Raw genomic sequence first — 25032 nt, 5'->3', positions numbered from 1 at the left:
TGCTTGAGATTTACATTTCTGAAATTTTTGTTTAGCTGTTGGTCTTTTTTTTATTCATGTTTAGCACTGGAATTAATTTTGTTGATGTTATATCCTCTACTGGGCATTCGCTCACCCGGTTTTGTTTTGTTTTTCCACACAGAGTTTGGAGCTAGCTTGATGCCGTCTTGATGCCGTAAGCTTAAAAGAGTTTATGGCGCGGAGCTACGGACACAATGTGGTACATATTAATGTCCTTGTATACATATATATCATGGGCCAGGGAGTTTTGGTACTAATGTGAAGTTAATTTTTATGAAATGTTTCTCAATATAGATGTTGGATGTTAAAAATCTTGTACAGTTGAAAGATAATTTTGTGCAAAACACTTGCGTATATTTAAATATACATTTCTATAATTAACTTCATTTTTTTAATGAGAGTGGATAATCTCCTTGCTTTCACAATTTTCTGTTCAATAAAAAGCTTACTGGTTTAATGTTAAGCATTTCTTTTATTATTATTTTTCTTTCAAAGTAAACCATAATTTATTATTGAGCCTTCCTTTTATAAAAATAATATAGACTAATTTGCAGCTTGAGTTCAATTGTTGTTTCTTTTCTAAAATGAATTTTTTACATATTGTTTTAGACTTCCGAGTGAAGGACCGGGAGTTTGACCTTGACGGAACGGGAGTTTGACCTTGCTGGACGGATTGAAATCCAACCCGTTAGAAGGAAAACTTTACCTGTCGATTACAAATTATTATTTTCTAAAGATATGTAATTAATCGTTGGAAATTAAAAGCATGTAAAACTAAAAACCTCAATTAAAAGATTCTCAATTTATTTCGATCATAACTAAAGAATATCTTTGAAAAATAAAAGATAAGAGTTACTGCACACGTTCAAAGTATGTCGACATCTTTACTTTGTAAATTCTTTTTCATATTTAGCCATCTTTACTTTGTAAATTCTTTTTCATATTTAGCCACAAAATTGGTTCATCTGACTTCCAAGAACTATGTGATTGATTATCATATCAAATCATCAATCATGGGTTTAACGGTTCTACCAAAACAAGTTTCGGTTCTACCTCCATGTGAGACTGGATTTAGTCACACTAGTTACCAAAGCTTGGTTGACTAGGTACTAGGATCGGTTCCCACATACTTATGGTAACTAATTGTATTCGGTTGCGCAAGTTATAGGATCGGTTCCCCCAATGTCTAAAAACTTTTTGCACCTCTTACAAGGATCGATTCCCCTCTTGTGATTGGTTGCACCTCTTACGTGGGTTGATTCCCCAATATCTAGATTAAAATTGCATCAAGTACAACGTATCTATCATACCATCTTGAGTGATTACTTAAGATCGGTTTCATTAATAAAAGTCATACCAATACATAAGACAGGCCTTGTGAATAGTTTTACCAAGATACATAAACAAGTTTATGAGCGGTTATACTAAACATACACATCGGTAATTCAAATAGATTTGCTATGAATAACAATACCAATAAGTCTAGCAATTTCCCTTTCGATTCACAAAACAAGTTTATGACTTTACTTCCTTTAAACGAATGTAAAAACATTGTTTCCTAAGACGAAATCTTCACTCATACCCATACATAATCACAATAGCATTCATACGATTATGTCGATGTCTTATATACAAAGTTTAATGGTTAAGCAATAAACCTCGTATTGTATTCCTTAATACTATGTCTAACTAGAATCATTCACATCATCCTTCCTCTCGAGGTTAGTAATGTTTGGCTTGAACTCTTTCATTCCCCAACGTATCTTTCATTAGGAACCAAATATTAGTAAGAGTTCAAGCCAAATATTACTAACCTCGAGAGGAAGGATGATGTCCTCGTTGTAGCTCCTTACTTCTTCACATTCATCAAGTCTTCACGTAATACTTGTAAGTCTCATATCCTAATACTTTCAAGCTAACCTATACGAAGTTGACTCTAGCATATAATCAAGCGACTCTTTAAATGAGTTTTGGTTCACTAAAATATGACAACCAAACTTGACATACCAACGCTTGGTGGGTTCAACCGAGTTATGCTCTAACAAAATAACTAGTGGTTTTTTCAATTCTTATCTAGTAGGAGCCATTTGTGGAGGATTCGAAGGTGTTTGAACAGATTGGTTCATCACATCTCCATTAAATGGAACATCAATAACTTGCCCTGTTTCAGAATCATGGTTCAATCGGCTGGATCTCGTCACTCTTGATCTTATTTCCATCTTGAGTAGAATCGATTCACCTTGAGTTATTTGAAGAATCATTGGATATGGGAGGAAGATAGGTTTAAATTTAGGTTTTGGAGAGTGTTTTTGAGAAGAATGAGAGAAAAAAGGAAGAGTTATTAGATGTGATAAAAGGGTTTTGATTTTTTGTTTTGGTCTAAGGTTAATAATTTTATTAAGAAAGGGCAAATCCGACTTTTGAGTCACATATGGGCCCCCCTATCCATAAGTTGGCTATCCAAATCACATTGCCCCCAAAATCCTATCGGGTTCAAGGCTCAAGCCCAATAATAGGAATCTTGAAAATTTCCACTCGACATTGAATAAAATCCATATTTTATTCTTCTTCTTCTTCTCTTTCTATAAATTTCTAAGTCAAAATTCGCAGCAGCGGTGAAATTGAAAAAAGATCTTCAATCACCACCATCGTCATCATCTAATTCGTCATTCCAGACAGGTAATCATCACAGATTTGAGAACTGGGAATAATTCAGTTTGTTGTTTGAATTCTCTATTTTGCGTTGGTAAAGCAGATGGACATGAAATTCTAGGGTGAAAGCGTGAACCATAACTGGACAACGAGGTATGTCGATGTCTGAAGAATCATCTTCTAGCAGGAGACTTATGAAAACCCTAAACAACAATACATATTTCTCAGAAGATCTCTGGCTTCAAATCTTTCCATATTTTCGTTTGAATGTCATTTTTAAGTTCAAATGTGTCTCACGGGTATGGAATTTTCACCTGTCCAGTCCTAATTTGATATATAAATGGATTCAATTCAATGCTGATAATACTACTCTTCCATGGATTCTAGTTTACATCTTTAAGCAAAAACATCTAAGGAAGTTTTCAATTGCATATCTTGAATCTCATTCCCCATATATTTCTAATCACAATGGGTTTTCTTTTGAATTCTTAAATGGAAATCCAAACAGTAGTAGTTACAGTACGTTATACTTTTTGGGATCGAGTAATGGGTTGGTTCTATGTCTTAGAAATACATTTCATTATGTATGTAATCCACTTACTCATAAATGGGTTCAACTTCCTCCTACACCACATCAAGATGATTCCGAAAGACTCTCTACTCTAACTGGTTTCGTATGCGATTGTTTTACATTTCCCACCACTAGTTACAAGGTTGTGCGTATACCACCGTGGCATCGGGATTCAAATAAGTTCAGTATTCAAGTATTTTCTTCAGATTTGGGTAAATGGAATCTCTATGAAGTTTACTGTCCTGAGGGTGTCAATTTGAGATTCCCAAAAGGTGCCTCTGATCTAATTATCCACAACAATGTGTTGTACTGGATTCACCATAGTAGCATTGTAGCTTACAATCTAGAGAACAATGAATCTGAATTACGTCAATGTAGGCTGATTGATTTGCCTGACCGTGGAAATGGTTCCACTCGTTGCCTTAGGGAATCGAATGGATCGATCTTTTATGCTCGAATCAAAATGCGTGAGAAGACTCTATGTGTCTGGGTTCTTCAGGAGGAGAACTTCCATTTGTTCCATAGCAGTATTGATTTACATGATCTCTTCGCTGATATGGTTATCCAAATAAGGGCAGATTTAAATGGTAGTAGATGGCGTAGAGACATAGTTAAAGTTTTTGGTTTCGATCCGGTAGACAGTAATGTTGTTATGATCGGTTACAAACACTATATTTGGGCATACAATACCGGAACCAGAAAATACGATGAGCTCTGTCATCCTTTTTTCTTGGGTAACCCACATTCAGCTTTTGATGTTGTCTACTTACCGCTTGTGCTTAAGGTAATGCCAACTGTACTTCCACCTCGGTCTTGGTAAGACACTTTCTGTCAGTATTTCTAGTTATTAAGGAAATGTATTATGCTCTGTCGTCGAAATGATTAGCCGTCAGTTAATTTTAATTCTTACATGTCAATTGTTTGGGATGACAATTTATAGACTCATATGGTAAATAAAATTTGCATTTCTTTGGAAGCAGTAGAATTGGATTGTCCAGAATTTGCTAACATTTTCACCGATATTTCTCTACTGTTATATTTTCGCTTTTTTTTCTTCGTTTGTTCTTCAAATTACCAGTAGTATTTGTCAATGTAAGGTGTGTAGGTCTTCTTCAACCCAAACCTAAAGGCCTAGACATTTCTCTATCACAGTACAAGGTGTTTGTAGATTGTTGTTATTTGCAACATTACAAGATTAATGAACCTTTAATTAGTTGGTATTGACAATACTGGCGCTTATCTTTCTATATCTACATTACTACTAGATGCTAATCAAGCCTGGTGTTACGCTGCTGTCACCACTATTAGAATCAGTCCTTTGAATTCCAAAACTAGGTCATAGGGTGATCATTGACCATAGCAGGTACAGGACGGATACACTAGAATGACCTGAAAGTGTTTCACTATAAACTGCATTAGGTGCAGGAGAAGGAATTGTAGAAGGAAATGAAGCAATGAATTGGTAAAAGTACAACTATCACGGATGGGAACAATAGTCTTAGCAAATGGAGAGGAGGAGACAACAAGGGGCAAAGCTGGTGTTTTAAAACCCAAATAGGACAATAACACTTTGCAAAGTTCACTGATTAGCTCAATTTTGATAACTTTAGAATTCAGAGAAAAGAAGTAATTTTTCAGCACATTTCAAACGAGAAAATGCATTCTCAGGTTTTGGTTTTACCAAACTATGCATAACTCACACATCTAAACTGTATGCTTCGTATCTACTGCGAAATCAGTCTTCTGTTCTTGTTTGTGTTTCTTTGCAACTTTCTCATGCAGGGAACACAAAAGCTGTAATGAGTGATGTTTACTTGGCTTTACAGGCCGTGAACTTTTTGCACTCAGTATTGAAATGGTGTTCTGACTAACATTTTAAATCAAGAAAACTACGACTCAAATTTCATCCCAATGCATAAGGGCAGGTGTTCTGTGGAAATGCGCGCCTTCAATGGTGTTGGAAACTTGGAAAGAAACAAGTCTCGGAAGTCAGGAAGGATTTTAAAGCTGTCCTTCATGAGAGTGCCAGAGTTGCCATAAAATGGGTGATGTGGATGAATGAAATTGGTTTTGTTTTTTTTTGTAAGAAGACCTGCTGACTTTGTTGTATTTCCTTGCTGCTTGCCATGGAAGAAGACATAAACCACATGTTCTTGTTTCTTCTGCAACAATGTAAGTACTACTAATACTTTCTTCTTATTGTTTTTAACTCTGTGTTTTTCATGAATTCTTAGTCATCTTTATGGATTTGATGTAGGGAATTCAATCCCAAGTTCTTTCATTCTTCTAGTAAGTTTGTTCTTGTTTCTCCTGCAACGATGTGAGTTCATTTTCTCTAGTTCTATTCTGAGTTCATCCTTTGGGTTATCTAATTCAATCTAAGTTTGCTATAGTCATGTGTTTCTCTCTGTGCAACTCAGGAATAAAGTTCTCTGTACTTGGTTGTTTGTGCATATGATATACAGGAAATTGAATCCCGATTTCTTGCATTTTCTTCCCTGCTGCCATGGTATTCAACATTTTTCTTGTAATTCTGTTCTCGTTTCTCCTGCAGCAATGTGAGTAGTAGCAATTCATTCTATGGGTTCTTAATGACTGTTGTATCAGACGCTGGGCCAGGTGAGACACCAAGCCTAGCGCCACGCCTAGTGCCTAGGCACTCCCTGGGTGCCCAGAAGAAAAAATTTGGTCATGTCTTGGCGTCTTTTTTTGCTAGGCGAGCGCCCAGGGCGCCTTTGATAACATAGCTTGATGAATCTTGCTCTATAATCATGTATTTCTCCGTGAAACTCAGGCAGAATGTTCTAAGTTCTTAGTTGTTTAATTGTGTATATGCTATAGGAAACTTAGGCAGAATCTATAATTCAAGATCACTAAGAACATTCAATTTTGTCAGATAATGGAGACTACGTGGTTAGAGAAGCGAAACTTGATGAAGAGTTTTAGGTAATTTTGAAACTAGGCATTGGCATTTTGAAGGTTCACAGCTGAGCCAAGTTGTAAGACATCTTTGGTCCTATGGATCAAGAAAACAAACTTGTACTTGCCAAACACTCCCCCAAATCTTTTCTGGGAAGCAGAATAACAACCCCCTAGTAAATTTGCTTCTCCTTTTAAGTCAGCTCTAGGTGGATAAAAGGAGAACACCACGTGTCAAGAGCACATTGTTCCAGATCATAACAGATTAAAGAACGATCCAATGGTCATAATGAAACTCCATATCAAGATTTGCTAAATCTTTTAACCAACTAAACAAACAAACAGAACTCAGAATTTTCAGTTTTTCTTGATTCTTGCTTTTACTCCTTGAATCTTCTTCTTCTTCTTCACCTATAAAAAGACAGATGAATGAATCAAAAACCCATTCATTCAATTTCACAGACCCAAAACAGAAACACTCACTCAATTGAAGAAGAAACAAAATGTTGCAGTCAATGAATGTGTTTCATCATCAAACAACACGACCCAAGTTGTTGAATTTCCCTGCTTCTTGCCATGGAAGAAGAAGAATTCCGCATAAACCACCAGCCCTTGTTTCTTTTCCTGCAACAAAGTGAGTAATATAGTACTATTTCATCATCTTCTATTCTTAATTTCTGGATTTTCTTGATGAATTCTTAGTTGGGTTTTGTGGATTTGATACAGAGAATTCAGTATTAAGTTCTTGCATTGTTCTAGAAAATCTGTTCTTGTTTCTTCTCCTGCAACAATGTGAGTTGTACCACTTCATCATCTTCGGTTCTTAATCTCTGGGTTTTTCTTTTTTTCATGAATTCTTAGTTGCATTTTCTTCAACATTCTTAATCTGTTCTTGTTTCTCCTGCAACAATGTGAGTAGTAGTATTTCACTATCTTAATTCTATTCATTCTTTGGGTTGTTGATGAATATTGCTGTATAATCATGCATGTATGTGCAATTCAAGCAGAAATTTCTGGGTTCATAGTTGTTTGCTCATATAAATTACAGGAAATTCAGTTCAGTACTGTTTGCATTGCCACGAGACAGTGAAGAATTTTCATCTGACAATGAAGAAGAACATAGTACTGGTGCTTCGATTTCGTCAGATAATGGAGAGTATGTAGTTAGAGAAGCTAAATTTGATGAAGAGTTTCAGGTAAGTAACTTCGAAATCTTGCTTTTTTGAAGCATATTTTGAAATCTTGCTGTTAATTTGGTTTTGTGAATAAGATCTTGAAGGTGGGTTTATTTGGGGTTTTTGAGTAGGCATCAGCAAGGTTGAAAGCAGAAGGATTTTTTGAAGAACGGTCGGATGACCGGTTTGTATTACCTATCTGACAACTGAATTTCATTTCATCCTAAAACTGAGTTCAGGACTTGCAATTACTGAAGGATTTTTTCAAGATTTTTTCAAGATTTTTTTTTTTTGATATTTTCTGTTTTTACGCAGTTATGTTGGTAGCTTCAAAAAGAAACACGCCGAGCAGGTAAAAAAGTTACACTTACAATTACTGAAAATTAGCATAACATATGATTCTTAGTGCTTTTTTATAGACTTGTGTCGATCGATGTAGGAGTATAATGCAATAAAGAGGCGATGTAAGGAGCGAACTATACAGCCGTACATGTGCATTATTGCTGTAAGAAAGGAAGGAGAGAATGCACTCAATACCATGTTTAAAAATGTCATTGGAACTCTGGACTATCGAGTCAAGTACCTGCTACGGGGGGAGACTTATCCTGAGGTGCACTATACTTCCCTAAATATCTAATCTGAAATTGCAGCTCGATTGTCAGTGTTAGTAATTTGATATTGAGAATCACATAATATTTGAATCCCTTGATTGCCCAGGAAGTTGTGAAGGTTAAGATGTTTACCACCTACAAAAAAAGAGAATCACAGAGATATGTCATAATCTCGAATGTGACTGTTGCCCTAAGTGCTCGTCGAATGGGTGTTGGAAGCAGTATGCTGAACTTTGCAATTGAATCTGCAAAACAAAATGGTAAGATTACCTTTCTCTGCAATGTTTATCAGACTTTGACTGCTTAAGTTATCTTCCTGTCAGACCTTAAATCTTGATGTGTCAGGTATAAAGCGGGTGTTCTTACATGTACGTCGTGATAACAAACCAGCACTGGCATTGTATGAAAAATTGGGATTTAAGGTAATTGTACTTTTACTGATCTGATTTTCTGATGGTTACTTACTTTTGATCAATAACAACCTGATCCTGACACGAATGAATTTCCTTTCAGATACTTGCAGAAGCGACTACCCCTCATCTGGAAGAACATAACCTATACTTGTGCAGCATAAATCTGTAGTTAGATTTTACCAACTCATTCCTTAAAACTAACACAAAGATTTAGTCTGAAATTTTGTAAAGTTCTGACAGTAGTATTCCATGAGAGCTAGCATAAGAAAACAGTACGCACGGTACCTTTCATTGTAAAGTTCATTCATATAAACAAGTGTGGCTACTATACAAACAAAGGAAAGCTATTGAGCTTGTTAGATGTTACTAAATATTGATTCTGCATTTTACGTGTCATAATATGTGTCGTTTGACAGATAAACATGGAAATTAAATTTTAAAGCAAACTAAACCAACCTGTCTTACAGAGAATGAGCTTTTCAGTTTAAATGCCAGGGTAAATCTAACAGTCGAGATGTGCCTTCAATAATCAGTACTCTTTAAACTTAAACTCACATCCATCGGAGCCTCTAGGAAGACTTTGTAAGTCTGACATAAGTGCTTCCTTATTTATCGCATCACCACTTCTTAAACTTAGTGTAACAGCTTTCAAAGCATTTGCAGTCTTCAATATCAGTTTCACCCATCTCATCTGCCTCGCATTCCCACTGAAACGCGCAATGTAAACTGTCTCTAGGTGTTGAAACATATGTCCAGAAGTCAACATATGACCAGCCCAACTGTGTTCTTCTTCTCTATTGTCATCAATGCAGCTCTGAGTTGGGATTATAAAACAAAGAAATAGAAGAATATTAAAACTCAAGACTTGTTTTGCCATTTCTTCTAAACGACAGGTAATAAAAATCAAAAGTTTTGTGCACTTGCCTCTTCAAATACGAGCGACCTCAAATTAGGTACTGCTTTGAGCAAAAGAAATAGTGATTTGTCAGTGGTTTCTCCTACTCCTTCTTTCAGAATCAACTGGACCAGATCTCGAAATACACGAGGTAGGATGTTTACAAAGTTATCTACTATGGAGAGAGTCTATATTCATCACAAGTAAACAACAGCAAGTATATATATATATATACATATCAGTTTTGAGGTGTACGATTGAACATATAATATAATACATAAAAACATAAACAGAGAAGAAAGAAAGAAGAATACCTCTACGGTTTCAGGGTATATTTCTAGACATTGTACGCATGAAAGCGCTCGAAAAAACTGACTTACAGCTGCACCATAACCTATTGGTTGCTCCCATTGTACACCATGATATTCACCAAGATAAACTTATTGGTTTCGAACAATGAGAGCCGTTCCGAATGAAAGTATGGAAACACAAGAGTGGGGATAGAGGTCCATAAGTATTTCCATCTTTTAGATAGTACACCAGTTTGAGCAACAGGTTTGATATCAAGGAAAGAGAGGATATGATGAAGAATTGAATCAGGTAATTCGCTAATCCTATTCTCTGCCTCACCAATGTTGTTCAAATCCATGAGAATTTCAGCTTGTCTGTACACAAACACAGATGGAAAGGGGTTCACAATACTATTCAGACAGAATCTAAAGTGCAATATAACTAATCTAAAGACAATATGAAACACAAATTACATGAACCCTAAATCCATGAGAGTTTTGGATAGTTGGTCTAAAGCCCCTAATTCCAGATTTCAGCAAAAACTCAAATTAAACCAAATCACTAGTTGCAATTACAAAAGTAATCTACACATAGAACCAGAAGAAGATAGGCTTAGAAGATTACCTCAACTCTGAAGCTTCCACAAAATGAAAAATTAGCAGATCAAAACCCTTTCAACAGAATCAATCAGAATCATTAACCCCATGAGACCAAAACTCCATTTCCAGATTTCAGCAAAAACTCAAACTAATCAAATCACTATTTGCAATTACTGAAAATATGAACTAATTTGAAACCTAGCTAGGGGTTTCCCATCACACTTACCATTTCAGTCGCTTATTGCCGATTAAAAGGAGTAGGGGGAAAGTTTGGTCAAGAATGGACAACACCGAGTCAAAGAAGTCGCTTATTATGAACTAATTTGAATCAGACAAAACCGAGTCAAAGAAGTCGTTCATAGTCAAGAAATATTGGACAACACCGTGTGAAAGGGTGGCAGGTATCATCTCCAAAGATTTTTTCTTTTAAGGACTGAGTACTGATAAGCGTAGTCAAAATTGTTCTCTAGGGCCGGACTCGTCGAGTAGCTGTTACTCGTTATATGTCAGATGCGGAAATTAGGCGCATGCCCCAAAAAAATAATATTCTTATTGTCAGGACCAACATTAATTTTAGATACCGTGACACTCAAAATTATCTAAAATTATTAAGAATCAATACATGACTTGTTATGCATACTATTTTTTCAGACATGACTCATTATGCAGCCTAGTTTTTCAGGGATATAATTGACAACACAACTTGGATGTATAACATATCTAAAAATCCGCACCTTGGAATTTTACAGATTTTATATCGTTGGAAATATTTTTAAGAGAGCTACACAACGAGTACAAGCAACAATATCAAATTTTTGTTTTTCACGAAAAATCGGGGGTGATCATCATTTTAGGCAAAATTTTCGAAAACTTGATACATAATCATTATGCAGTCACCAAAAAAGATGCATAACACATTATGCAAACGCATAACGAATTATGCAACCATTTTCTCGACTGCATAACAAAGTTATGCATCTATAACAAGTTATGTAGCCATTGTATTAGTGCGTACATAAAAAAATAGATGCATTATGCATCTATTTCTCGATACATAAAAGATTGTGCAACAATTTTCTCGATGCATTATGCATTATGCAACTGTATTTTCGAATGCATAACAGGTTATGTATCAATTTTCGCAACTGCATAACAGATATTATTGTAGGTGCATAATATCTTTGTTTTTGTTGGTTTTAATAGTGACAAAAAAGTTGTTGCATAACGTGTTATGCAGCTGTTTTCTGGACTTCATACAAGTTATGCAACTAATTTTGTAGATGCATAACAGGTTATGCAACCTCAACAACAACACTATCTTCCGCATATCGATCCTTAATGCCCGAAAACCGACTGCTGTTGTGTACCAAACGGAGCTGGAGCATTGAACATATTTTGCAGGAGGATATCATCTACACTCAAATAGGCCGTATAGTCCTGACTCTTCTTTTAGCAACATTAAAGTGATTCAAATAGCTAAATCATCTTTTTTATTACTCATGTAAGCCTGTAACCTGATTGAGCTGCAATGAATCTTGAGTTTAAAACTGAAAAATTCTATCAGGTTCATATGAAAGTAAGCAGCATTCTCTCTCTAACATAACTCAGCTCTAACAGTGACTACCAGACCATCTTACTTTTTCCTTTTACAGCTCTGTGCGCAAACAAAAAAAATTTAGATTCCTGTTTGGGGTGACATTGAAATCTCAGCAAGCCATGGCAACCGAAAAATCCCAAATATCTAACATGTAGCATGCTCGGTCTATAGCTCTAGAGGCCTTGTTAAATTTGAGAGTTACTGGACAGCCAACTTTTGCCTAGACACAAGCCAAGAAATAACAACGGCAACAACAAAGATTAGTTGGTCCGTAAGCAAGTATTAAAACCCATTAATGGTATCATTCTGTCTAATCGACAAAATGGAAACAAAAGATGACATTATTATTGTCCCTGACGTAGTCTTTGAGATGGTGTGGGCGGGATTCAAGCATCTCCCTGAAGTACTCCTTGATGTCATCCTTTGCTAAATTTTGCCTCTTGACCTCAAATTTATTGATCTAATCCCACATCTATAGGCTGTCAAAACATATTACAACCGACTTCTTAGCAACTAAACCAATCTTCCAACAATAGAATAAGCCTATATAACAACAATTAAGAAGAAACAATCATCTCATGGCTAGAGTTATCACACTCTTTCACTGATAGAGCTAGTCACCAAATGACCCGTGAGTCACCAGTCATAACCAAAGTTGTTACCTTGGGTTGTTGTATTTCCCTCAGAACCAGAGCAACTTTCACTTAAAAAAATTGAGTTAACTGCAATTGAACAATTCCCATTGTAACCGAGTCCCACTTGCTACCCTATGCTGATTTCCCACTTGGCACTGGTGAAATCATCATTGCAACCACCGCCAATATTTCTCACCATAATTCTTTCATCAGTTCAAATCCTCCAATGCTTGGTAGCAAGCATCTGGCTCATTGCAGTACCATCCCATTCACAGTATCACCGAAATATCATTCCAAAACCCATTCTTCCACTGAATTCATCTCAGTTATTAAACAGCTACCAAACCTTCAATTGCAACATCATCATCTCTTCATCTCAACAGCAAACCCCCATCATTCCCATGAACATCAACGAAAACCCTTATCTTCCCTGATTATTTATGGCAGAAAACCCAATTTCTTTTTCATCCGTTTCCAACCCTCAATCAGTCACCACTACAAACCCATATTAAGTTGTTTGAATTATCCACCGGAACCGTTTTTTAGAAATCATTTGCGATAGAATTGCACTCCAATCATAATTGAGATCTAAAGCATAAAATCGAAAATTCTGATTCAAAACGAAAATCTAAAAACAAAATCGAATAGGACTGATCTGAACTGAATTAAATTGAAGAAGAGAAAAATTAATAAGAATCAAGAGATGAAATCTATGGAACTTGGAGAGAACAAAATAAACAGCTTCTTCTTCTATTCTCATTCTAGCCTCCCTCGTAATCTTTCTCTATTTCTAATTAAGAAAAACAATGGGTCTCCTAATAATTTTTTTTGAATAAATGGGTGCGCCCATGAACTTTTAGGACGGTGGGTTTCACAGTGGCCAAAATCTGAAAAATGGGTGGGGCAGGAGTTTCCACATACGGTTTTCGATTCCAAATCTTTTCCGATTTTAGTGTTTAAGGCAGTCGGTTTTGCGGGTGTGGTATTACATCCATTAATATCAGAAAGTTTCATAAATCCTAACATAGGAGTTATTAAATGTGAAAACCTCTAATATATCAATGTTACACACTTAGTTACATGATAGTGTTAAAATTTTAGTGTAGTTAGGTACAAGTTACAACTCATGGGTAGCAACAGAGGCCTCTAATAAATAGGTTTCGAGTATCGGGTCGACGATTTCTAATTCCGAACTCATTGCACCTCGCTCCAAGCTCTCCAACCGAGTAGACACGATGAGCGATTTCAACTACTTTGGCTCGCATACCAATTTTTTGTTCATTTTTAAGTACAACAGTGGTCCTTAGACTAAATAGGGGATCCGAACCCCAACTTGTGTAATGGGAGGTCGCATGAGAACCATCAAACCTCTTGATGGTTCTCTCTGGCGTCAATTTTAGGAATCGAATAATTAAAACTAGAATACGCGATAACTCGCATAAAAATGTTTTTTACATCACGAAAATACAGTGAAATTCCTTTCGATCCGCGTAACTGTTTTTCCAAAACAATTCCTATATGTGTTCCATTATAGTTTTCCTCTATTATCTTCTTTTAATCTAGATTTACTAGATTGATTCTGGGTGTTAGACTTTAGATCTATGGAGAAAATCTAGAAACATTAGTTTATTGGTTTGTTTTAAAAAAAAATATTTCGTTTTTGCAATATTGGGTTTTAGATTTTTGCTTTTCTTAGTTTGTTTTTAATAAACATTAAAAATGGCTAGTTCATGCCATTTGTTATTTTACTACGATTTTTCATAGCCATTTGGAAATTTCAACGGAATTTGATGATAAAATCAAAATTGTTATAACAGATTTTTTCTTCAAATATTTTCTTGACAATCTCATCAATCCAGATTAGTGCAAACAAGATTGGACAAAATATTTTATGTTGGACTAAATCTTATTGGTTTTGGTATAACTTCTTCTCTAATGGATAGATAAAGGTATGTGATTTGGAATTGAAGAAAAATCTCAATCTTATTGATGTTATAATTGAGGGGGACGCAATCACCGTTCAACAAGCCAGTTTAAGGAATGGTCAAGATATTCCTTGGAGCATATCATATTTATAACTTGTAGGATTAAGAACCATATTAGTCTGTTTCATATTATTTGGTTTTATGTAATTCGAAAAAGTGCAAATCACATTGCATATTTGTTATGTCAATATGCAATGTATAATGATGACTAATAAGGGTGCGTTTATCTATCACCTTTTTTATGTAAGTTCCAAACCTCAACTTGAATGAGGTACTCCAATAAATAAAAATTAGGGGCTTTCCAAAGCACCCATTTCCTTCAAAAAAAAAAAAAAAAAACTTGAATAAAACTGTAACAAGATGCAAAGGGCTTGCGGTGCAGCATGTTGCTTGCTTGCCTGCTACACAATTGTTTATTTATTTGTGAATAATCAGAAACGATTAATTCTTTTTTGTTTTTTTTTTCCGAAAGAAAACAAATTGTTATTTATTACTGCTCATCCGAATAGAAATACAATACAATACAAGAAGCCTCATATGACAAAACTTAACTTACACGGAAAAGACTCAGTCCTTTTTCTTCAAGGCACTCATAGACATGGTTTCTAGTTTATGTGCCTGCGAAATACTGCTGCTCATGATGTCGTGACTCCTAGAGAAATCCTCGATGAGATACTGCTGGTCATGTAGGTTCTGTAGAGCATAAAAACGTCAATGAATGACTTATGACCCAGAACGGTCATGCCGCATGCCTTATGCGCTAATTAGGGTTTTGACATGCCAAACCCTAATTTAGGCAAAGTTGTCAGGTGCCAACAGAAGGTAGCCATAATCAACGAATACCCTTCCTTATGAGATGCAATCTCAACCTTCCAAGTTTTCCACCGAACTGACAGACTTGTAGCAACTTTTGGGCGACCCGCCACCTAGGTCTAGTGGTCACGACTACGCAAGGCGCCACTTGCACCACCGTCCCACTGGCATGCACGAGCTATGCCAGCCATGCCGTTGACATGCATTTAAGCGCCACTGTGCCATTATCAGGCGCCAATAGAAGGTATACATAATCAACGGCTACCCTTCTCATGAGATGCAATCTCAGCCATCCAAGTTCGCCACTGAGCTGGGAGGCTTGTGGCAAGTTTTAGGCGACCAGCCGCCTAAATCTAGTGGCCATGGCTAGGCCAGGTGTCACTTGCACCATCGTGCCACTGGCATGCACGAGCTATGCCAGCCATGCCTCAATGCCGCTGGCATGCACTAAAGCGCGACTGTGCCATTATCAGGCGCCAATAGAAGGTATCCATAATCAATGGCTACCCTTCCTCATGAGATGCAATCTCAACCATCCAAGTTCGCCACCGAGCTGGCAGGCTTGTGGCAAGTTTTAGGCGACCATCCTCCTAAATCTAGTGGCCATGGCTAGGCCAGGCGCCACTTGCACCACCGTGTCACTGGCATGCACGAGCCATGCCAAGCCATGCCGCATTGCCACTGGCATACACCAAAGCGCCATTGTGCCATCATCAGGCGCCAACAGAAGGTAGCCATAATCAACGGCTACCCTTCTTCATGAGAAGCAATCTTAACCATCCAAGTTTGCCACCGAACTGGCAGACTTGTGGCAAGTTTTATGCGACCAACCAAGACGAGCCTACTAGCATCACATGCTATTTCCCCGCGGCAAGCCTCTTGATTTTATCTTGCCGCACGTAGCAAAGTGCTACATGTTTTCCAGGAAAACACTCGAGACATCAAACATGTCACAAACTGGGGGATACTCATCAGGGTATTGATCTGGCGGTTTACAACATGCGACATGCAATACGCCTGTTACAAGAAAGTGTCATAAAGTGGGGCGGTTAGTAATGGCAAAAAGTAATGGTGTTAACGGATCCTTCATTACGGAAACATAATTCCTGACGTTACACGTTACTCCACTCTTCCACTACTCAATCGTTTCCACTTCCTACGAGACTAGGGTACGTTTTATTACGACTTGTATAAATAGGTTTCACCTATTTCCACCAGAAAACAAGTTTCGGTCGGAGAACAACATAGTATACATAAATCACCTGGTAGCTTTCCATTATGCTGACCAGTTTTACTTTCTGATACAAGTCATAAACAACCACACCTTCAGGATCAACGATTCTGGTCTCAACACTTTCTTCGCTTTCCTCGTTAAGACCAACCATTCTCCTTCATTTTGTGACTTAAGCAAACCTGGAACGGCCATTTCTTGGTTTAGGCCAGGATTGTACAGATTGATCTCTCGAATCAAAAGTACTCCCGTGCAGTACATTGTTTAGGGTTTAGACTCGTTTCTCATCCACACACAAGTTTACTAAAACCAGCAAAAACAGTTTTCACACTCAAACAAAAACGTACATTTTTAAAAATCATGGTAGTTTTTTTTTTTTTTTTTTTTTTGAATATTCCTCTTGCTGCAAGAACATGTTCTTCGATCAGAAGGTGTAAAGTTCCTTCTTTGTTCTTTTAAACTCATTTCACAAACAGCATGTTAAAGGGGTCTTGACCACTATCTGACATTTATTATTATTATGTAAAACCGAGGTACAAAAAGCCAATCACTACTCAGTTGGTCCAAAACCGAACCAGTTCAGCTGGCTAGTTTGGTGCCAATCACGCCCAAGAGCCAGCCTGCCAAATTTCCACTTATGACTTAAAGCCGAAACTGTCCCGACGGTATCGGTCTCTCTCTCTCTCAGTGTCCCTTCAAAAGAGTCAAAAAGCAGAAGCCATAATCAATTTTATTCTTCTTCTTCTTCTCTAAAAATAAACATCTCTTCTAGGTCAAAATCCGCAGCACTGGTGCAAAAAATTGAAAGAAGATCCTCAATCTTCAATCATCATCAATCACCATGACATATACATCTCATCTGATTCGTCATTCCAGAAAGGTAATTATAATCTCAGATTCACAATCAATCGATTTGTATTTTCGGAGTCTCAATTTTTGATTCTCCATTTTCAGATTCTTGACCTAATTTTTTTCACTTAATTATTTGACCTGTTCAATTTTCAGATAAAGCTACTGCGAAATGAATCTTCGTCTTCTTCTGTTCTTGTTCGCTTGTTCTCGACAGAGGCGAATTCCTCTATTAAAAGCGATAGTAAGTTATCGATGATGATTCGATATGAAATTGAGCTTAATTTTCAGCTACAATTGTAGAATTTTGAGATATGTTGGCTTAATTTAGGATTCGTATACGGTTATGTTTCAGATCTTGTGAGGATTAATCAGCTTCCTGGGAACATAAATGGAGGTTTTATTGGAGCTTCTTCCATTCCACGTATATCAAATAGAATGAGAATTGGGAATAATTCGGTTTCGAGAAATGCTTTTTCGAGGTTTGTTGTTTGAATTTTTTTATTTTCAGTTGCGAATTTTGTTTTTTTGATGTGGAATTATGGGTTTTTTATTTTTTGTTTTCGTTTTGTAGTTCGCAATTGTATTCGAGAAGAGGTTTTGCTACAGATTCAGGTATGGTTTTCGTGTATGTTGTTTGTTATGTTCTGGATTAAGAAATTTAATGTGAATGTTAGTGAAAGTGTGTTTCTGCTGGTATCTCAAGTTGATCGTTTTTTGTTTAGGATTTAGCAGTTAGTTGACATCTTTAGCTATCTTTGCTCGCTTTAAATTGGTCATAAATGAAATTAAAAATTATCAAATGAAGTACAATTCTTTTCTAAAGAATCAATTCACTTATTAGATTTACGGAAGACTCAGAAGAATAGTATGTAATCTCTGCATCCCGTTTTCGTATGTTAGAATGATCTTGAGATGCAGAAAATCTTCACTTATAACCCTTGGTCGTCCCTTAGCTCTGGAAGAATTTCATGTTTCCCACCTCTGCGCTTTTGATGTTTTTATTGTAATGCCACTTGAGTTGGTAGTTGGTTGCTTCAGGTTATGATATCATGTTCAATTTCGTTTCAGCTCTTCCTCCACATCAAGAGATAGGAATGCCATCTCTCTCCCCTACAATGACTGAGGTAGAGTACCCTTCTGTTACGTCAGACAACATTTAGGCTGCATCCAAATATTTATTTTTTCTGATAAAACTCTTTCATAAAATGGACAGGGTAATGTTGCACGGTGGTTGAAGAAAGTAGGGGATAAAGTTACTGCTGGTGAAGTACTATGTGAAATAGAGACAGTAAGTTCTTGTTATACAATGATACTGTCTGGCTGAGTACTTTGACCTATGCGCCTAGGCCTTTACATCTGACACTTTTTCTTAATGCCTTTCTAAGGATAAAGCGACAGTTGAAATGGAATGTATGGAGGACGGCTATCTTGCTAAGATAATTCACGATGATGGAGCTAAAGAAATACAAGTTGGCGAGGTACTTACGTCATACTGGTATACTGCTGAATAGTGCTCTTGCTGTTTTTATAATAAATGAATAGAGTTATCTTTGGCTAAAATACTGTTAACATGTGCTCTTGATCAAACATCACTGGCTTACCCTCCTTAGTCCATTTTAAGTAGTAAGTTTAGCTGTTTAGGGTATACGTACCGAAAACAATTGAGTAATCTGTGCTGTTGGTTGACGATTTTGATTCAGTGCGACCTATTAACCAGCCTTCAACCATTCATCATATTAGGCAGATACTTCATGCCTATCTGTATTTGGTAGTTTCTCCTTTTTCAATTTTTGTTATGTTGCACAAATGTAAAGGAAGAGTTTTATTTTGATTCTATGTTAGTCCTGTTTGTAGCTGTTGTTCAAAACACGATCTGCTATTAAATATTAATATTGTAGTCTACAATTTTCTCTATTTTATAGGTGATCGCTATTACAGTCGAAGAAGAAGATGATATTGCAAAATTTTCTGATTACAAAGCTTCATCAACTGCATCCAGTGGAGAGGCAAAAAGCTCACCTGAACCTTCCCCACCCAAAAAAGAGGCGGAGCCAGTGAGCTCGCCAGAGCCAACAAGTTCAGTGGCTGCTGAACCTCCTCAATCAGAAGGTCGCAGTTTTGCTAGCCCTCTTGCAAAAAAACTGGCCGAAGAGAACAACGTTAGTCTTTCTTTTCAATTGCTACAACAAAACTCTTATTACTCAATATCAAACGAACTCATTATGGATTTCTCGTGTCCTGAGCATTTGGCATCTTTCTTTGCTCTACTTCACAATAGGTGCCTATTTCAAGCGTTAAAGGCACAGGTCCTGATGGCAGCATTGTGAAGGCTGATATCGAGGACTACTTGGGTATAGTTTTTCAATGCTGTTTCCTGTGTATTGGTCATTTTCTTGGTTGGGTTCCTTTTGAGTATCAATGAATATGTTGCTTAAATTAAGATTTCACCTAATGATGTAGCTAGCAAGGCATCAGCCCCCAAGGCTAAAGCCACAACACAGGCATCTAATTTGGATTACACCGACCTTCCACACACTCAAATAAGAAAGGTAAAGTTTTTCTTTTGTATGTCTTAGCGTTAAGTGGGACAGAGCTGTAGCTGATATATCTACTTTTGCAGATCACAGCTTCGCGTCTGCTACAATCAAAACAAACCATTCCTCATTATTATTTGACCGTTGATTCTTGTGTCGACAAACTAATGGAGTGAGTATCAGTTGTGAAAAACAAAGTTATATGTTTCTTCTCCTCTTGTGATGTGGGTCCGCCTTATTTATGGTTATTAATTGTAAGTGTTTATTTTTCTGAAAGATTGAGGAGCCAACTTAATTCCGTCCAAGAAGCTTCTGGTGGGAAAAGGATCTCAGTGAATGATCTTGTAGTGAAGGTAACCTCTTTTGCTGTTTCTGCAAGGCAACTGACTAAAAGACGTTTACTGAAAGGACAGTGTATTGACTTATAACTGCAACTGCAGGCTGCTGCTTTGGCTCTTCGCAAAGTTCCTCAATGTAACAGTTCCTGGACAAATGATTACATCCGCCAGTAAGTTTATGTCAGTGTTACCATAATATACTTTTAGTTCTAGTAAATGTTTATAACATTTTCCCATGGCTTTTAATCCAGGTACAACAATGTTAATATTAATGTTGCTGTTCAGACAGAACACGGACTATTTGTTCCCGTTGTCAAAGTGAGTGTTGGCATCAGTTCCACAGGCTCAAGTGTCTTTTGGTTACATCTTGAAGAAATTGTTTCTTTATGACATGCTGAGAGGTCCCTCTGTTTTTGCAGGACGCAGACAAGAAGGGTTTGTCCAAAATTGGTGAAGAGATCAAACAATTGGCTGATAAGGCGAAGAAAAATAGCTTGAAACCTGATGATTATGAGGTTAGCGGGTTTGTCAAGTTTCTTTTTATTAATTTGAGGCTTTTAGCCATTACATTTGGTCAGGATCTAATATGCCATATTGTTTATAGGGAGGCACGTTTACCATCTCAAACTTGGGAGGGCCCTTTGGAGTCAAACAATTTTGTGCTATTATCAGTCCTCCTCAAGCTGGAATTCTTGCTGTTGGATCAGGTAAGATTTTATGCAGCAACTCCTTAATATTTCTAATCGTTTGTCTCTTATGTCACCCTAATTTTCCCTTAATTTACTTTTCCACCTTCACTTTGAGCAGCTGAGAAAAGAGTGGTGCCTGGAGCCGGTCCTGATCAATTTAAGTTTGCCAGTTTCATGCCCGTCACACTGAGCTGTGATCACCGTGTAATAGATGGTAGGTAGCTCAAACTAATAAATAAAATATTTGGATTTATTATTTCGGCTTTTATAATCATCACAGAAATAAAATCAAGCGACAGTGAGGCGATACTTTTAATTTCAATTTCTTTGTTCTCTTAAACACCTGATCATCCATTTGTTGCCATGTTTGATTAAAGGTGCAATTGGTGCTGAGTGGCTAAAAGCTTTTAAAGGATACATCGAGAATCCAGAGACCATGTTGCTCTAAGTCGCTTCCTTTTTTATATTGAAGATATCTATCTATCACATTGGTTTTGAAGAGGACTGCAATGGGTACAAATAATTCTCTCTTCTACAAGGTTTTGCTGTAGTTTTGACCGTAAGTTTATCAACTTTCCTGTCAGAATATTCTTTCATCTGTGACCCAACAAGCAGTCTGCCAACTAAACTTGCTTATACCAAACACTGATGAGCTGAAATTTTCTTTACTGTACTATCGGGGTCCATATTCAAAATAAATTTCAATCTAATCCTCTGTAATTCGGTAATATCATCATATTCATAGTGCGGACGCTCTCTTCTCACCACTCTATGTTCATCACAAATTTATGTAATAAAAAGTTGCTGCTGCTGCTGTGCCTCCCTTTGCCACTCATTTTACAGGAGCAAGTGTAGATGGTTTCCCTCAGATTTTGCGAGGTCACTTTCGTTTGTGATTTGCCTGATGACGGTCTTCAGTACTTTATGTTTACCCCAGATTTACACATTGAGTAGAGTTCTATCATTTTCAGAGTGGGTTCTTGGCTTTGAACTTAGTATATAATATTAATGTTTCACTTCCAACATCTGAAAAGTTAATTTCTTAGCATTGGTCTGCCCCTAGTTAGCAATTCGGGGTACAAAGAGTAGTTCGGAACGGCATACGTAGGGGAATTATTCGCATTCGGATAGATCGGATTCGGAACTGATACGTACGTGTATAATTCGTTTCAAGAACGTGAGTTCGGTATCCAAAATTCGCATCATTAAATAATAAAATTCTGGAATTTTAGGGGGTGGTATAGTGTGGGTTAGAAAAGTAATATATAAAAAATATCATCCACTTATTTCGGCAAGCAATGGTTGGCTCAGTGGTTCAGACGTGGATGCAAGGACGTCATGTGTTCGATCCTCTTTGAAGTGTATTTGCGGAAAACCACTTATAACAAACTGAAATGGGCAGTTGGGCCGGGAATGGGAATTGGGCTTGAGAGTTTGCTGATTGGGTTCCTCAGTAAGGCGTATTAATACGCCGAATTACGATGCGGCGCGAATAATTCGGGATCCCCATATAATCGCGAAATTACTAACTGGGGGTCTGCCTTGTCTTTTGATGGCACTGAAAATGCTATTCCAACTACTAGAATTTCACTTTCATCTCTTTAAATCATCGTACGTAAGGACTGGGATTGGCTGTAAATTGGTTCGAAAATAAATAATTACTAGTATTATATTAAGGCTGATCCGTACAATGACATGATCCCATTAATCATGTTTTTAAGTTTTAACTCTAATCGGCGAGATTATAACCAAACAATATTCTTAACTCACTAATTGGATGCTTATCATTTTGCAATGAAGAAAGGGGGATATTTCGGTTGAATGCACAATAACTTTGTTCTTTCTTCCGTGCAAATCTTTGCATCATATCAGATGCTTATTATTGGCTAAGTATTATAAACAATGGAAATTGCAAAAGGTTTTCATCCCGAAGGAAAGTTTCCCAAAATTCATCCAAATCTGTGCGAATCTGTCATTTAATATGATCAACTGAAGCTAGCAGCCTAGCACATTGGGCATATTGGGAGGGAATAACTGAAGCCAATAAATGGTAAACACGAGACACATTCCTCATTATTGGGCCGATTATACCGAAAATAATAAATAAATTTATCCAAGCAAGAAAAATTAGGCGCAGGCCCAAAAATAATAATATTCTCATTGTGAGACCCACAATTAATTTTTAGTTCCTGGACATCCATGATTATATGAAATTATTAAAAATGTCTGCATGACGGATTATACATCAGGGGTATAATTGGCAACGCAACTTGGATATAACATATCTAATAATCCGCGCCTTGGAATTTTACAGATTTTATATAGTTGAAAATCTTTTTAAAAGAGCTACGCAACGAATACAAACAAGAATATCAAATTTTTGTTTTGCATGAAAAAATCGGAGGTGATCATTATTTTAGGCAAAATTTTTGAAAACTTGATACATAACCATTATGCAGCCACCAAAAAAGATGCATAACACATTCTGCAGGCGCATAACGAATTATGCAACCATTTTCTCGACTGCATAACAAAGTTATGCATCTATAACAAGTTATGTAGCCATTGTTTTGGTTGATTTCAGTGCGTACATAAAAAATTGATGCATAATACATTATGCAGCCATATTTTCGGATTCATAACAGGTTATGCATCAATTTTCTCGATGCATAAAAGATTGTGCAACAATTTTCTCGATGCATAATGCATTATGCATCCATATTTTCAGATGCATAACATGTGACACATCAATTTTCACGACTGCATAACATGTTATGCAGATATTATTATTGGTGCATGACAAGTTATGCAGTCTTTGTTTTTGTTGGTTTCGATAGTGACAAAAAAGTTGCTGCATAACATGTTATACAACCATTTTCTGGACTACATAACAAGTTATGCAACAAATTTTGTAGATGCATAATAGGTTATGTATCCATTTACACGACTGCATAACAGGTAATGCACATTTTCTCGACTGCATGACAGGTTATACAGATATTATTGAGGAGCATGAAAAGTTATGCAACCCACTACTACCAGCTTTCACCTACTTCAATGCAGCAACACCTACCACCCGAACCATTGCATCACCACCTTGTTTCCTCTAGCACGAATACCTGCTTCCTTGTTTCCTCCATCAACGACAGATCAATTCTCGTGTCCGAGCTCTCTATACGACAGCGCCAACATCTCATATAAATCATCTCAGTCACGTCCAAGCTATCACCATCAACACCAAACAAGACCCTCAAACCCATCTTCTCAGCGTATTACCTTCTCCTTTGCTGCTGTACCACCAGCTCGAACCCATTCACAAACACGAACTGCACACAACCGTTATATAGCCAACTGCCGCCACCGACTGCACTTCTATCTCTGGCAGCACAACTCGAGCTGATCATCTCCGTTTACACAACACTGTCTTTACAGCCACCAACTCCAGCTGTTCAACAATCTTACTTCGCAGTCACCTCGTCTTTGAAACTCTTCATAATCTCTCTTGATTTGCCGAATTTGGTCGAGACAACTTTCTTCTACCAATTTGATTTGCCGAAACAATATCTGCAAGATCACATCAGCCTCATCCATAAGCCATCCAACTATACATATGCGTCTCCACAACACCAATTCAATTACGAGAACTAACACTAAGAATTAGCCACAACACTTCTCGTCTCTCCTCCCTGAATTTCAGTTCGAGAACACCATCGACACAAAACACACAGACCCTTCTATTCTTCCCATTTCCGTCACTGGTTCCAGCTCAAAACCACTAAGAATCATCACAACAAACCCTTTCATATAGTCAGCAGCAAGACAAATTCAAATACCACCTCAATCATCTTCTCAACTCCGACAGTTTCAATTCTTTCTCTCTGGCAGTTTAGCAAACAGTTGTGTGCAGCTTTAGTACGTGAGGAGGTGCCTCTGATGTGGTTATTAGACAATACCCACTGGAAAGAGAGCACCATCACTCCAGCCACCGAGAACCAACTGCATGTACTTCAATCCACCGTTCACAACTGCAAATCGACTAACCAAAGAACCCATGCAAACCTTCTTTCTGTTTCATCAAGTATCCATTTTTATGCAAAAAGGGGTTAACAACATCAATTAATCTGGGGGTCTTTTATGCAGTCTGAAATTCAGAGATAATGAAATGGATTTGGAGATTGGCTGTTCGTTGGCTATTACATTACTGTCATCGA

At 37.1% G+C, this 25032-nt stretch overlaps 3 protein-coding genes and 2 long non-coding RNA genes across 7 annotated transcripts; 3 read left to right on the top strand and 2 right to left on the bottom strand.

Annotated features, from left to right (window-relative positions):
* Positions 1 to 2613: 2613 nt before the first annotated feature.
* Positions 2614 to 5302, top strand: LOC113294799 (putative F-box protein At3g28280). The gene has a single exon (XM_026543176.1). It carries the CDS (start codon positions 2829 to 2831, stop codon positions 4062 to 4064), a length of 1236 nt encoding a protein of 411 aa, XP_026398961.1. The 5' UTR covers positions 2614 to 2828; the 3' UTR covers positions 4065 to 5302.
* A 205-nt stretch (positions 5303 to 5507) lies between these two features.
* LOC113294800 lies at positions 5508 to 8746 on the top strand. 3 transcript variants are annotated; one of them, XM_026543177.1, is made up of 10 exons: positions 5508 to 5802; positions 6626 to 6797; positions 6890 to 6955; positions 7212 to 7359; positions 7470 to 7522; positions 7654 to 7690; positions 7778 to 7948; positions 8056 to 8209; positions 8295 to 8371; positions 8463 to 8746. In XM_026543177.1, the coding sequence occupies exons 2-10, from the start codon at positions 6667 to 6669 to the stop codon at positions 8529 to 8531; spliced, it is 906 nt and encodes a 301-aa protein (XP_026398962.1). In that variant the 5' UTR covers positions 5508 to 5802; positions 6626 to 6666; the 3' UTR covers positions 8532 to 8746. The 3 variants fall into 3 exon arrangements, with proteins under 3 accessions (XP_026398962.1, XP_026398964.1, XP_026398963.1); XM_026543179.1 differs by lacking the exon at positions 6890 to 6955 and adding an exon at positions 7025 to 7074 and having other exon boundaries at positions 5508 to 6797; XM_026543178.1 differs by lacking the exon at positions 6890 to 6955 and having other exon boundaries at positions 5508 to 6797.
* On the bottom strand, positions 8082 to 9172 carry LOC113294802. Its single transcript, XR_003332687.1, has 3 exons — positions 8819 to 9172; positions 8415 to 8504; positions 8082 to 8194 (listed from the first exon to the last, which is right to left on the bottom strand). It is a non-coding gene; the product is annotated as an uncharacterized LOC113294802 (long non-coding RNA).
* Positions 9173 to 9292: 120 nt separating this feature from the next.
* Positions 9293 to 10379, bottom strand: LOC113294801. The gene is made up of 3 exons (XR_003332686.1): positions 10173 to 10379; positions 9572 to 9922; positions 9293 to 9445 (listed from the first exon to the last, which is right to left on the bottom strand). It is a non-coding gene; the product is annotated as an uncharacterized LOC113294801 (long non-coding RNA).
* Positions 10380 to 17091: 6712 nt separating this feature from the next.
* LOC113294793 (dihydrolipoyllysine-residue acetyltransferase component 3 of pyruvate dehydrogenase complex, mitochondrial-like) lies at positions 17092 to 21791 on the top strand. Its single transcript, XM_026543171.1, has 18 exons — positions 17092 to 17288; positions 17414 to 17501; positions 17613 to 17739; positions 17832 to 17872; positions 18329 to 18384; positions 18474 to 18548; positions 18646 to 18738; positions 19183 to 19419; positions 19539 to 19611; positions 19721 to 19809; positions 19881 to 19966; positions 20072 to 20147; positions 20235 to 20302; positions 20384 to 20450; positions 20552 to 20647; positions 20737 to 20839; positions 20940 to 21035; positions 21199 to 21791. Exons 1-18 carry the CDS (start codon positions 17250 to 17252, stop codon positions 21267 to 21269), a joined length of 1581 nt encoding a protein of 526 aa, XP_026398956.1. The 5' UTR covers positions 17092 to 17249; the 3' UTR covers positions 21270 to 21791.
* Positions 21792 to 25032: the final 3241 nt, after the last annotated feature.

Source organism: Papaver somniferum, chromosome 7, assembly GCF_003573695.1.
Source record: "Papaver somniferum cultivar HN1 chromosome 7, ASM357369v1, whole genome shotgun sequence".
Taxonomy (NCBI): Eukaryota; Viridiplantae; Streptophyta; class Magnoliopsida; order Ranunculales; family Papaveraceae; genus Papaver; species Papaver somniferum.
The sequence above is the reverse complement of the archived record's forward strand: the minus strand, read 5'-3'. Positions and strand labels throughout refer to the sequence as shown.

Coding starts and splice junctions, on each gene's coding strand:
- LOC113294799 (XM_026543176.1), top strand. CDS start 2,829: ATGTCGATGTCTGAAGAATCATCTTCTAGCAGGAGACTTATGAAAACC.
- LOC113294793 (XM_026543171.1), top strand. CDS start 17,250: ATGACATATACATCTCATCTGATTCGTCATTCCAGAAAG. Junction 17,502..17,612: donor TTCCTCTATTAAAAGCGATA/GTAAGTTATCGA, acceptor GTTATGTTTCAG/ATCTTGTGAGGATTAATCAG. Junction 19,967..20,071: donor TGTGTCGACAAACTAATGGA/GTGAGTATCAGT, acceptor TTTTTCTGAAAG/ATTGAGGAGCCAACTTAATT.
- LOC113294800 (XM_026543177.1), top strand. CDS start 6,667: ATGTTGCAGTCAATGAATGTGTTTCATCATCAAACAACACGACCCAAG. Junction 7,360..7,469: donor AATTTGATGAAGAGTTTCAG/GTAAGTAACTTC, acceptor GTTTTTGAGTAG/GCATCAGCAAGGTTGAAAGC. Junction 7,523..7,653: donor GAAGAACGGTCGGATGACCG/GTTTGTATTACC, acceptor GTTTTTACGCAG/TTATGTTGGTAGCTTCAAAA.